Source organism: Phaethon aethereus (genome assembly GCF_964289735.1).
Source record: "Phaethon aethereus genome assembly, chromosome: 1".
Lineage (NCBI taxonomy): Eukaryota > Metazoa > Chordata > Aves > Phaethontiformes > Phaethontidae > Phaethon > Phaethon aethereus.
The window spans coordinates 119,977,239-119,992,003 of record NC_138575.1 but is presented as its reverse complement, the minus strand read 5'-3'; the positions used below and the strand labels follow the sequence as shown (position 1 = coordinate 119,992,003).

The 14,765-nt window shown below is 39.2% G+C and overlaps 1 protein-coding gene across 1 annotated transcript in view; it reads left to right on the top strand.

Annotated features, from left to right (window-relative positions):
- Window positions 1-5,798: 5,798 nt before the first annotated feature.
- The window catches only part of KCNJ6 (potassium inwardly rectifying channel subfamily J member 6), a gene marked incomplete at both ends in the record, with an annotated part of 118,549 nt that continues 109,582 nt past the window's right edge, over window positions 5,799-14,765 (top strand). The window contains one exon of the mRNA XM_081997377.1: window positions 5,799-5,823. Within this exon, the coding sequence (XP_081853503.1) occupies window positions 5,799-5,823 (25 nt within the window). The remainder of the gene's footprint in view (window positions 5,824-14,765) is intronic.

Genomic DNA, 14,765 nt, shown 5'->3' with positions numbered 1-14,765 from the left:
GAAACACTGTGTTTTAAGCTCATTCCAACTAATGCAAATTGAAGTCACGTCTTGTGCCAAGCTCAGGATAGTCCTCTAAAATGTATTCTTAGCCATTCAAAAGCTGGAATCACTGCAAGGGAATGTAGATTACTTGCTAGTATTCTCACTTTTAAAGCTGAGGATGAAGCCAGTTTGCTTGAGATCACGCTGTGCTGCGTCCTGCACAAATATAGTCATTTCAGTCCCTATCCCAAGAGTTAATTCTAGAAGACAAGACAAAACAGGCCAAGGTTTTTTGGCCTGTTGGTGAGACCAACCACCTTTCTTGGGATTGGCAAGACATAATAATAGAAATAAACAAGAGATAGATACACTATTTTTTAGCATTAGGTCGGGGAGGCATGGAAAGCAACTCACGTAAATCTAGGCAGGTCTTAGATACAGGTTGAATTTCAGTAATAGTAAACTAATGCAATAACACAGTGCATCTTATTGATAGAAATCCTAAAGATGGGCTATTAAGCTATCTTTTTCCTTTGTGTGCGATATATGTCTAGATAGAAATGAAAGTTCCTACTATGTTTTTCAAAAATAAGAACTCCAATTCCTTCCAACAATCCATCTCCACCTAAAATAAGCTATGCTCTTGAGACCTGAGTGTAGGCTATTGCTAAAATGAATAACACATAATGAGTGCTGCATTTGCCTACACACCATTGCCTAACAACCAGTATCTAATTCATTACTGTAAAACATCTAAGGATGTCACGAATATGAAAGGTGCTACATAAAATGAAATTGTATTATTCTCATTTAATAGTGTTTCAAATATAACACCATTTCCATGTAGTTTGAAAAGTAATTTCAGATATCCCAAGATAGATTACTCTAAGCTAAAATTTCAGAAAAGGTTCTTCTTTGCTTCTTGTTCATTGAATTTGCATTTAGTGATTGAATAACTATTGCTCTAAAGTATATATCAATGAAATTACTAGGGATTTGCCACTGAATTACTTTCAAAAGTAACAAAGCTTCACAAAAACTATGTGTGATGGGTATAATGTATTTGAGTTCTGATCCATCGCTCAGCCTGCACAAGCCTTACAAAATACAGTTAGAAATTTTAGCCAAAGTTCTAGATTACTTCAATAGTTTCCCAGCATGTCAGTGCACCTCTGCACTTGTGAACTGGCAAAAGTACAAGAGAAGTTTCATCCATGCAGTTAACAATCAAAACAAAGATAATGTTCTCATCAATTTGTGCCAGCTGAAGCTAACAGCCATCGAAGAAGAAGTTACAGTATATGCCCATGTGCTTCTATCAGAAAAATTACAGGAAGATCATGCACTCTCTTGGCCAAGAGTTTTTCCTCACCAGACAAGTGACCTAGGTACTCCGTGTTTTGATTCCCATCTGGAATTTGATGCAATCCTCACTCTCTGCTCATGTATGACACTGAAAAGGTTAAGTCTGCACTACCTTGTCGGCACTGTTGACATCTTCTTGTGTGCCCTCTGACAGAACCCATGGCAGACTGTGCAGCATGGGAAGTCAGGCAAGGAGAGCTTTATACAATGGTGTTTGATTTTCTTTGGCTGAGAAGTAAGAGAGTGATGTGAAGGCCACATTTTCTGTGTTGGCACTTCGAGCATCACATAAAACCCATGAATGTTGCAAAAGCATGATAAAAATCTGAGATTAAATTCAGTGTAAGACAGGACACCACAGTCTCAAGATATTGTAGGACTGGGCAACTGTTCATTTTCCTTAAGGAAGATTATTTAAAGAAATATCTTTAAATCTATCTGACTATTCAGTGAGAAAAGGCACCATGGAATGACAACAATGTTTAAATTTCACAGCAGTGTTAAACAAGCTCTTCAAAATAAACCAAGACCAGGCACACAGCTAAAAAGAAAAAAAAAAAAAAGGAAAACAAGCTCCACTAGAAAGGGAGAGTTTGCAACTTATTTCATACACCCTCAGCTGAATGAAAGACCTTACCAATAGTGCAAAAAGTATAAAGAAGCATTTTAAAAGCCATTTTTACTAGCTGACGTTAGCATGCTTCACAGGCCAATTTACATTTCACATGTCCCTTCTTGCCACACAACAATATCATCCATCACTTGCACTTTACGCGCATATCATTTAAAATTTGAAGAGCAAGATTTCTTGCTTTTTATGCACCCAAGAAAGCAGTAATCATTTCACAAAGGTATGCAAGGGTAGCACATATCTGCACACAATCCAGTCTTTTACAAGAGCAGAATCTGCCTCAGCTGCTCCCCTGAGGTTGTGGCGGATTTGGGTCCTTGGCCCCAGAACAGGTACGCTGTCAGCAACAGACCATGGATTCAAACCTCTGCAGAAATCACTCCATGCTGACTACATAGCTACAAAAAAAGATATGAGCCTCACTGTGTTAGAAGAGATGAAAAATAAGGCCTGCTTTTCTTGATGTGCTTTCTGAGGTGGCGATTCTTGTTTACCCAGTCATCTCAAGAGAAAATATACCACAGTCTCCCTTAAAGATGAGTTCTGGCCTGAAATTAAACTCTGTGTTGTTTGTTTGCTTGTTTTTTTAAAAAGGCAAGTCTTACTCTGCTGTCAGTCAGTATTCAAAATCACATCTGCAGAAGTCAGGACCAAAAGAATGTTTTAATGTTTTCTTTCCCCCAAGTTAATCTGTTAGAACTCATTCTGTCAGTAAGGATGGAATTCCTTCCTTATTTGCTATCAAAAACCAACTTTCTTAGAGATGTTCAAATTTTCTTAAAATATGCCATTTTGATAAAGCAGATGAGTGGAAAAATTTACTTAGATTTTCCAGAAGAACTTCGTACTATGTATATGTGCACGTACTAGTGATCATTAGAGAAAGGGAAAAATGCAAAACTTGAGAGAATAATTTCATACAGATTCTAAAATTCAGTGATAACAGTAAAAAAGATTAATTTTTTCAGTAAAATACCTGGAAAACGGGATGTCATTTTTTAACCTGTCCTACAGCGAAATGACATTCATACAAGAGCACCTTTGTCGTCTAAAGAAGGAAGATCAGAACTTCAGTAGTCCTGGTCATTTCTCTTAGGAAAAGTAAATGAAATTCCTTCAATATTTTCAAATGCAGCAATTAGTTGAATCTTATCTGCCATTTCACGTTGTCTCTCTAATAGGGAAATTCACACAGGTGACAGTATCATAAGCCTGAGAACCTTTACTTTCTTCTTTAACATGCTACAACCAAACTGCTGCACTGAAGATATGCAGTCTCTTTACATGTAAATGTTCCTGTGTTTACCTGCCAATGGTCCCAGGCTATTACTGGAGGAAAAAGCATATTCTGTTAGTGCTTGCCTTTTACCAGCTTCTTCAAAACAAATACTATTTGATCGTAAGAACTGAGAGGCTCAAAAACTTACAATCTCCTTATATATTATATTTAATACTTTCACTTTAAAAGGAAATTGCATTCTAGTCTCCTATGTCCTTATGATAGACCTTATCATTAGTAAAAAATATTTCATAGTATGCAAGAGCAAAGTATTAATATTTAAAATCGCAGCTTGTTGTTAGTCTAATAAATCCAGCCTTCCATCTTCAGGGCTTAACACCGATCTTCCCCAACTGTTCGTTCCTGATAAACTCAAAGTTCTCTAGTGAAAGGATGTGTTTTAAGGTCACATTATGAAGCAACATGGATGCAAATTACTGATGATTTTCACAGTGCTATGCTTTCTTTTGATCATTAATAACATGCAAGATATTGCCATACATGACATTTTTTTTTCCTAACTGGCACTTTCGTCCTCCTTTTTTTCTTTCATAGTAATGCATGAATTTGATGCTGAATGCTACATTATCAGCATGGTTTAGGGTATTAACCTCACCACAGGTTCAGGACATAACCTTAAACCTTTCTCTTAGTATGAAATGCTCTAAGGGGTATGCATACAGTTGTGAAGCATTATCTGCTCATTTCATGCATTCCAATGTTCCCTATTACTATGAAATGTGAGGATTTTGTTAGCAAAAGTCTAGTGTTCTGAAGTGCACGTAGTAGCATATTTGGTATAGAAAATACTTCTTTTAGATTTTTTGCACCAGCTGGCAGCTAGTACTGGGATAAGACAGAGATGGACAGACCTCACATCTTCTCAAATCATGAGATGATCCTACTCTTTTAAAAGCAGGAGGGATAGCTCTTGTGACAACCTGTCACCTCTGCAGCAAGGTCTGCTCATGTCATAGCCAAATAGCATTGGAAGACTACATCTGTACTGTCAAATAACGCCTGATAGGGACCATTCTCACACCATTCGCAGCCCGTGGCTTACCCCAGTACTGTTTGTTGGTATAGAACCCACCAAAGAAAGATGCCACCATGCTGAATCCTGTCCCCAGCCATTTCAGCAGCTACTGCAGGCCACCCTGCCCAGAAACCCACACCTTGTCCCAGAGCTGACGGGGGCATCTGTTTGGGGTTGCTGACCATTAAAATCATATTTTGGAGGAAATTCTCTCTTGTGCTGAGGTTTTGGGGCAAAAATCCTGCTTGGATCAAGAGCTGACATCTGCACACCGTGCACACAAGACTCTCTTTCATCCTTGACAGAGGTGGAGGCAGGATCCCGCACCCATTATTAATAAGTGTTGACATCTGGCCCTTTTCCCTTTGGCTTTTCCAGCTGGACTTGTCAGCTGTGGTTGAAACTAGTGAAGGTCTGGGCTGTTTGCATTTTGAAGACAGCTGTGGTGTAAGGGAGAGGTAACCACTAGCTCTGCTTACCCCTAGGGCAGGGACTCGGTCACCGAAGGTGCTTGTATAGTTTCAGGGATCGTAAGGGTGAGAGCCGCCCCACCACATCTTCTCAAAACCAGCTAATTTGAGTTTAAAGGGCTTTGAAAGGCTGAATGTTCTAATTCAGCCCAAACTCTGGCTCTGAAATCAGGAGATCAGACCCTGTTTGCTTTGGCTGAGCCATGCTTTGGAGCATCAGTCCCTGTTAAGGGGATTTCCACAAAATTCAAAGGCTTTTGATTGACCAAGCCTTCTGTCAAAACAGTTATAACAACTACAACTGTCTGAAACAGGAAAACAAAATTAGATTTAAAAATTTATGCCAAAACCCAGTGACAAAGACAAGCAGGTTTGATTGGGAGTCTTTCATGTTTCAAAGAAATAAATGAGGCAGTACTTCAGTCAGTTCATTTCGGTGTCAGACCCAGTACCATACCACCCACTCCAGATTCTGTCTGAAATGTATTTATTTCTAAATAACTGCTTTCCTTCTTTCAGTATATCTGTTTTGTGGGATGGTCATTTTCATATCTTTTGTCAGGAATTCTTAATACACTTGCAAATTTTAATGCAGAGCACAAAAGAGAGGAGGATTTCCTCTGCCATTATCATAGAATCATAGAATCATAGAATAGTTTGTGTTGGAAGGGACCTTAAAGATCATCTAGTTCCAACACCCATGCAATGAGCAAGGACATCTTCATTATCACTTTGGTTAAATAACTTCAGTTACTCTAACTAGATACACACACACACAGAAATAAATACAATTTTCATATTTCATAGCTGACACAAATAAGAGACTACAAGAAAAAAGCTCCCAGAGGTGCAGGCTATTTAGAAGTAAAGTTAAATCCCTAAATACAATAGAAATATACAAAGCATTAATGTCCTTCCCTCACATTGCCACTTGCACTCAAGTGTATTTATATTTATATACATATATTATATACATATGTTTGTTTTTTATTTTGTCTGTTCCCCCAGGAGAAACCCAAAAGAGAAACAGAGATGGCCAAATTGACAGAGTCGATGAGTGAGTACAAATAGGAAGTTCAACCACTTTCTTTTTCCATCTGTCCCCCTCCCTTACATAATGCCACAAAACCAGAAAACAGTGCTTGTTTTCGGGGATCTCATTCAGCCCTGTTTTCACTCCTAACTTCATCATAAATCGTTCTACTCCTAGAGAAAAAAAAAAAAAAAAAAAGGAATCCCCAAACACAGACTGCTATTTTCTTCATGCACTGTTTTTATGACCTGTATTTGGATCTAAATCCAGCAAAGCAGCTACTACATGTTTGACTTCATGAGCCTGAGTTTTACTTAAATAGATTGCAACTACTTGTGGATTTAATGAGCACCTAATATACTTGATTTAAGTTAGTGCATACATTTCTTCACAAGCTTACCAAAGGTCACACTAAATCCAGTGCAATTATTCAGGATTGTCGCCTGTGCCAGATGCATCCAACAGGGATTACGCCCAGAGATACACACGGAAAGCTTTCTATTGATTTCACTGGTTTCTAAGAGGTGTGCGTTGTCTTAAACATGTAACCAACATGAGGTAGTTTGTACTTCTGCCATAATACGGGATCTAAATAATGGAGTAGTGCCTATAAACACTTGTAGCGGAAAGACTCAGACTGGATAATGTATTTCTGGACAAATTTTGGAAACAATTTAGGACAAAAACCTGGCAAACCATTTTCTCTTTCCCAAAACTTATCTAGCTCCACAGCCTATGCAAGCTTAAATAAATTGACTTTAAAAGGGAGAAATCTTTTACTCTGCTTAACCAGCGACTATAGAAAGACAAACACACAGACATGCATAAGACTCATTTACATTAGAAAGTTGTTTCCAGTTAATTTTTTCTGTTAGTGTGCAGAAGGACTGTTCCTAGGGCAGCATTTCCCTGCCTTTTTGCTCTCCTAGTTCACTTTGCTTCCTTTTGAAATCATTCTCTGTACCTCCTTACATCTGCCATTGCAGGGCAGAATCACCATTACCAGCTATAAAAAATTACTTCAGTATCAGAAACAACCTGTCCCACAAAAAGGTGCTGCAGAGCTGCAAGACGCAATAGAGGCAGCAGAACATCCGTGTAGCAAAGGCCCTATTCCCAAAGCTTTGTGCACAGCCACAGGGTGCAGAAGTCAACCTGAGAGCTCCTCTCCCTGAGAGCATTGCTAACCAGTAACAGACTACAGGGAATGGCATAAGATACATGGCAACCTACTGATGGGTAGTTAAACTCTCATTAAAGCACTTGATGGAGTTCTTGCCATGGAGGTATGCATTGTTATCTAAATGCTGTTCTGTCCGCTTCTTCTTTCCCTCGGTAAGTTTGCAGATGACACCAAGCTGGGTGGGAGTGTTGATCTGCTGGAGGGTAGGAGGGCTCTGCAGAGGGATCTGGACAGGCTGGATCGATGGGCAGAGGTCAACTGCATGAGGTTTAATAAGGCCAAGTGCCGGGTCCTGCACTTTGGTCACAACAACCCCATGCAATGCTACAGGCCTGGGGAGGAGTGGCTGGAGAGCAGTCCGGCGGAAAGGGACCTGGGGGTGCTGGTTGACAGCCGGCTGAACATGAGCCGGCAGTGTGCCCAGGTGGCCAAGGGGGCCAACAGCATCCTGGCCTGTATCAGAAATAGTGTGGCCAGCAGGAGTAGGGAAGTGATTGTGCCCCTGTACTCGGCACTGGTGAGGCCACACCTCAAATCCTGTGTTCAGTTTTGGGCCCCTCACTACAAGAAGGATGCTGAGGTGCTGGAGCGTGTCCAGAGAAGGGCAATGAAGCTGGTGAGGGGGCTGGGGTTGTTCAGTCTGGAGAAGAGGAGGCTAAGGGGAGACCTTATCACTCTCTGCAACTACCTGAAAGGGGGTTGTGGTGAGGTGGGTGTTGGTCTCTTCTCCCAAGTAACTAGTGATTGGACGAGAAGAAATGGCCTCAAGTTGTGCCAGGGGAGGTTTAGATTGGATATTAGGAAATATTTCTTCACCAAGAGAGTGGTCAAGCATTGGAATAAGCTGCCCAGGGAGGTGGTGGAGTCACCATTACTGGAAGTGTTCAAAAAACATGTGGACATGGCTCTTTGGGACATGGTTTAGGGGGCATGGTGGTATTGAGTTAACAGTTGGACTTGATGATCTTGAAGATCCTTTCCAACCTTAATGATTCTGTGATTCTGTGATTCTTCTTCTCCCCAGAGTCTGCATCTCATAAGACCTGTCAAAATTCAAGTTTCTAAGGGAGATTCATAGATGAGATTTTCCATTTTTTAAGCTACCAGTAGGATCCACATTCCTATACTTTCTGCAGTATTCATAAGTAGAAAGGAACATTTCTCCATAAAGCAGCAAAGCCTATGTGGTAACAGTGGAAAGGTCGGCATTACAGTTTAGCAAGGCCCAAATGGGTAATGAAACCAACCCTAGAGAAACTCCGTGCTATAAGGAATGGTACTCTTGCTCCATTAATCTCTGTGGATGTACAACGTCATTCTTAGAAACATCCTGCGACCCTATCACTTCCCTGGCATTAGTGGATGATCGATAACTGCATAATTATGTCTTGATGCATGGGCGGGACATTGATACAACAGTGGATGATTCTGTTATCAAAGGTTGAAGCAGATAAGTAGTATCTCCCCTGTGCGTTAGGTACTTACTGGGATTTGTACAACCTTTCTGAAACAAAGTGAAGGAATCTCACCAAAAAGTGTTAGGGGAAGGCAAGCAGACTTTCTGAATGCTCTGAAAAGTCAAAGAAACAGCCTCCATAAAACTTTATAATTGTTCAGGAACAGTTCAACAGCTCAGAATCAGTGCTCAAAAACGCACTGTGCAGTTCCTTTAGGATTCGTGTTTGTCTTGCAAATTACTTTTATTTCGCTTCTTTAAGAAAGCATGATTCTTAAAAAGATTTACTGCTGCTTTGTATGAAGATTTTTTCATACTTCATGCAAGCCTTTTATGAAATATTCAGATAATTTCATGACATTTTAAAATATTTTCAATAAATCATAATCTGCATTGCAAGCTGGAAAGGAAATTCTTAGTGAACGTACCACAGTGCTCATTTTAAAGCTAGTGTAGATTAAAAGGAAATAGATGGAATGGGGAAGCAGCAAGTGGGCATAGGGTGGGCCCCTGGTTTGATCTGCAGGGCCTTTTTCCTGGAATTGAGAAAATAAAGAAAGACTTTTGAGGTCTTAGAGGGTTTCAAAGGCCTCAAGAAATAGTTTGATCTTGGTACCAATATAGCAATATTATTATCTGTTTTTCAGTTTCAACTAAGGGCTGTGCTTCTTGTCTCTTTCCTCTGTTCACATCTTTGCAGACTTCCAGAAAAAATCAATCACCTTCCCTCCACTGCTCTATCTTTTTCTTTCTATCAAAATGCTTTGATGACGTTACCAAGGACCGCTCTCTGCCCCTTCTTCTCCATAAAGATTCTCTGGATATTTCTGCAGTAAGAAAATCCCCATACCTGAGATTCACGTCACATTGCACGCTAAGAGGAAGACTGAGAGAACACTGATGCAGTACTTGTCCCAAGTCTGTTGCCTTTGCCAGCAGGAATAACAGTCTGTATTTTTGTCACATTTTGTATTTCCGTTGTCAGAGGATCTCTCGCATTGTAGGGAAGATTAGCAAGGAAAAAAATATTTTAATACTTTCTGCCCTATTTCTATAGGACCTTTACAATGATAGAAAGTAATGAGGTATCATGACAGAGCCCTGTGCTTGTGTGTGTTCAGAGAACTGTCTGCCTTGAAAGTCTAAAAAAAAATAAGTGAGAGGGAAAATCGTTTTAATACAACAGTTAAAGTGCAAACTAGAAATAAATGTGCTAAATTTCAGCCTTAGAACTGATATAGAAGCAGAAATGCATACCAAATAATACCACTCTTTGCCCCAAGTCATTATTTTACAGTACTTGCACAGACTTAATAGAAAGCCACCATAATTACATTGAGCCTCAGGGAGCTGTCCAAGAATTCCTTTACAATGCCTTAAAATCCATATGCATTTTGAAATTTCTTTATAGCCTGAGTCGGACAATTTACCTCATATAATCTCAGAGTACTTAAAAGCTGAACATATAAATGAAACCAGGAACAAAATTATTTTCTGTATGTTTTTTGTTTTCTTCTGTCCCTTTTGTTCTTGTGTTTCCTATGCACTGGTAGTCATTTTTAACCCAAATGATTCTGTGAAATCACAGCAAGCAAAGTAGGAGAGCAAATATTTAGCAATACAAAATGGTATCAGATGTTCAGTCTGATGTATCTGGCCAATATGAAAAAGTAGATAATCGGAGAAATATCCTGTACAGAACTATTAATTCCTCAGGAATGATGACCAATTTGAATACTTTGGGGAATGAGAATTATTACAAGACATTTAGTGACTACCCAAATATGGTGATACATTGATAATACCTTAGAAAAGTCATTTTAGGATTCAATGTTATGATATTGAAAGGAATTTCCTCTCTAGTTCCATCAGTTTCTCCTCCGGCTATCCAGCTAGTCAAAGTGTGTGGCATGGTCCTGAGTTGCTTTGGACGAAAGCAGGCTGTCTACATCACAACCCCTAACTGGCATCTGTGGGATGTCTACTTTATGCCAGGGGCTAGCCAGTTGCTTCTTTTGCAACGTGATGTCTCGCAGGCTTGGATACCACCTGCAAAGCTCTCCTCAGGGTCCTGATATTTCTAAAAGCCCTGCCAGAGGTGTGCTCTTGGCTGAAGACCAAGTGAGAATATGAGTGTGTTCCTTCTCTTTCATCCAGACTGAGGTCTCCAGGTCACTGGTGTAAAGACAAGTTTGTATAAACTCTTCTCCCTAAGGTAATGAGGAAGTCCAAGGTCTTACCTCCGAATTATGCAGAAGCATGGTTCTTGTGTGCCATATGATGACTGCACCATAATCAATGTGTGACACAAGCAGTGTGAACTTGCTGCAAGCTAGAATCAAATACGGGCATGGGTGGCTGCCTTATAGCATTTATACTGAGAAGTGACATCCAATTAAGATGTTCTCCGGCAGTAGGGGCACATCAGTAAACAGTCATGTTTGCTCTGTACCCAGTTAAGCCACATAACATACCTGCATGAGGACAGCCAGAGGCAGAAGAGTTGGTTTAAAATAGGATGTTCCTTCATTTGTTACAAAAATATGTATGCCAAATGGCTGTAAATTTTCTTCCAAAGACAGTGAAATAATGAATACTGAGACCTTAGATGACTCCAGATAAAACCTTCTGAATTATGTATACCATAAATTTTACTCAGGGGGTGTTAAAAAAAAAAAAACCAAGCTAACCTGGAACACTTTTCAGGAGCAAACAAACCCTAGGAGAGATCTGGTTTGTGATGGAGTGCTTTTCCCAAAAGCTTTTTCTTTTCTCCTCTGTCTGAATCTGAAGTGTCCCTATTGCTCTCTCATACTTGTAGAGAGAGTTTATAAAGAGAAAATGTTTCTGCTTTGAGTTACTTAAAAGTCACAGCATTTTCAGATTCACATGTGTCAGGGTTTGAGCAGATCTAATTATTTTGGGTTATTGTTTTATGACATGTAAGAAAAACGTGTGGTACATTACAGTAAATACATATCCAATACACTGTCTCTTGCTATACGACATTGTGACCTTTCTACTTCAACTTTTTTTTCCCAGTGCTGCACCTTTTATCTTTGTCTTTTGTTCACAAACCAAACCTTTTTACTATCACATCATGAGTTGGTTGTGCATGCATAAATGTTATTCTGTATGAACACAACACCAGTGGTGCACACACAGAATCAGGACATTGAAGGACTGATCCTAAAGCCTGAGGTTCCATCTCACCTGTCTGGAATACTGAATCTTCAGTCTCAGAAAGCATTTCTAAGTACCAATATCCAGTTCAACATTTTCCGCTGATATCAAGTACCATCAACTTGTTAGAAAGAGCAGATTCTAACAATGCAAAATTAAAGTGCAAAAACTCCAGCACATTCAGCAAACTCGTTCAAGAAAGATATTTTCAGGATACCCCGTTATCCTCTTATGGTTAACCTTTTTACAAGGGCATGCCAAGAGTAGAATAGGAAGACTGGTTTTCCCCCATATGTGCTTTCATCACTTTTCAGTATGAAAAGCGTTCTCTTGTGATAGTTATGTCTGGAGGAGTAGTTTTGTAGCAAATATTAAGCCATAGAGATAAATGTTTTATTAAGTTAAACATCTAATTACTGTTGATTCAATACTGCATATATAGGTTGATAACATTTATTTCAAAATCAACTCCTTAAATCTTTGGTCAAATTTAAATTACAAGTAACCAGAATGTAATATTTTTTTTAACTATCATTGTTGTTATTTCAGCTGAAATTAGTTGATGCATGCAATGAACAGAACAGAAAGAACAATGTTATTATCATTAAATGAAAATACAGTCTATTCTTCATGGTAAAAGTCAAGTTCTGAGACAAGAATGAGACTCTAAAACAGGAGTTCATTATGCAGGAAAACAAGAAGGTTTATTGTTTCAGTGATGCACTAACAGGCTTAGAAGAGCTGTGAACTTATATATGCAATAAGAAACAAAAGAAACTTGTCTTAGTCAGGAAGCTGATTGACAGTATTTCCAGTCCTCAGCATATAACAATTTAAAGAGTATTTGCTTTGCATTCTCTGAGCTTTTAAGTGTTTTGTCTTTAATCTCTTTCTGCAAGTGTGATGGGCAGAAATATTTTTTCCCAAATGAAAACCAAGACTCTCATATAGTCATATGATTCTAGAAGCTTAGATTTTTTGAAACCATATTAAATTTTGACATCACTGCTAATATTACTTTGCTAAGCTAAAATCTTTGTGGAAATTAAACTCAAAATATCGGGGATGAGATAACCAAGAATTGAATTGTGAATGAAGTAAAAATTTCTGGTTTTCTAGTTAGAAACAGTAATTACATCTAGGCTACATTTTACTGCTTCTTATTGAACCACAGTATTTCCTGTTACTTACACCTTTAACAACATTTATTCTATTGAGGTTGCCATTTTCCATGGTTCCAAGACTTGGTGTTTCAACACATGGTTTCCATGTGTTTCAATACGTCTCTTACTTCTATTAGCTCAGGGTGACCCATTTCTAAAACAGGGGCTACAGTCATTAAGACCCTATTTAAGATTTCTCAGTGCCTTTCTTTTGCACTGCTCTGGTCCATGGCACAGCAAAGCTGGGTTTTTCAGCCGCATGCTTCCCAGAGCAAACACTCATCTTCTGTACTAAATCTAAGCATTCTAGACACAAAGCTATTAGATAAAACACCTTCACATCTTCCCACGGTACTGCTTTCTGCAGAACCCAATCCACAGTCACATTGCAGTAACATATTCTGATCAGCAGTAGGGCAAAATTGTGAGTCCATATGAGACTCGGTATGAGATACGTTTAGGTATACGATAGCCTTTGGAGGGGAAATACATGCCCAGTGTTCCTGGGCATAGCCAGAATTAGTTTAGCATGTGCAGAAATTTAATATTAAAAGCAGAAATAACTTCAGATTTTATGTACCCATTTTTGAGGACCTCGGTACAGGACCAAGTTGCCAAAAATGTCAGTTAGGTGGCTAAAACCCATTTTGAGACAACATTTTCTCATCATACCCTGAATAATACGGGTATATTCACATCAGGGCCAGTTTGCATTGCACCCTTAACTGTCTATTTCCAGATATTTGGGGCTTGGCTTCACAACTTTAATGCTCTTCTAATGCAGAGCTTTTTCTATATTTATTTAACATGCACTTAAATCTTCCAGAGGTGTTAACCAACAATGGAGAAGTGAGCAGTGTGCAGTGCTGAAAGAAAAGCCCACACTGTATACAGAAAGAGCAGGAAGTTCGTATGTACTCAGGATAAAGGAGTCATTAAAAATGTCTAATCACTTGTCTTCACAGAGGGCAGATGAGATGAATTAAATGGTGGAAAACAGGATCGATGTTTCTGAAAGCTGTAGAAAACTGTCTGGCCTGGATCAGGCTTATTGAGCTATCAAGCAGATAAGAGACCGTAATGGATTTTAGTTCTAGGAAATAAGCATAACATGAATAGCAAAGAATGCTGGTCAACAGTTAAGGGAAAAACAATCCAGAAAAAAAGAGTATCTGAGGTGTACAGGAACAGCTGCTAAACAGGTAGTACCATAAACGTATTGGATTTTGAAACCCTTAGCTTTTTTAAATGAATTGCAAAAGTGTCCAGGATCAATGAATGGAAACATAGAACATGGTAGGATAAACTATTCGATGTGAAAGAGAAATACCCCACTTGATTGGAAAAAGGGCCCAGTTGCATTATTCAATATAAACAATGAAAGGTCTTATCACGGTATTTTTGACAGATGTCTTTTGAAAGCCTTATAATCGGGTATTAAATTAATCTCTAAAGCTAGACTGTATTCTCCCTTTATTTTTCACCTGCCTCCATTGCTCTTCAAACATTTGACAGGGAATAATAGAGACCATATTAAACATATTACAGGCAAAATAATGCTTACAGGTCAAACTCTCTCTTGTGCACAGAACACATTAACCCAAAGTGCATTATTTCTGAGCCACTGCCTGCACTCATAACTCAGGCTCTTCTAACTTTATTTACCACTATTCCTTTTATTCCTTTTACCGTAAAATATCTTGAACCACATGGAGGTGAAAACCAAGAAGACTCCAGTGAGAGTCATTGCCAACAGTAAGAGAGCTGTTAAAATATAAACCGACAAGGAGGGAGAGACCTTAAGATCTGTCCTCCTTTGAGTCCGCGCAGCACTGTTTTCAGAGGCAGGGATAACAGTGGTCACGCAACGGGGCTGTTCTGCACCGCAACATCAGTCTATCCCGGACTTCAGCATTGCTCCCCTTGCTGCCTCAGCCCAGGCACAGGTAGATCCGTCTGCAGGGAAGGGAGGACACAGTTG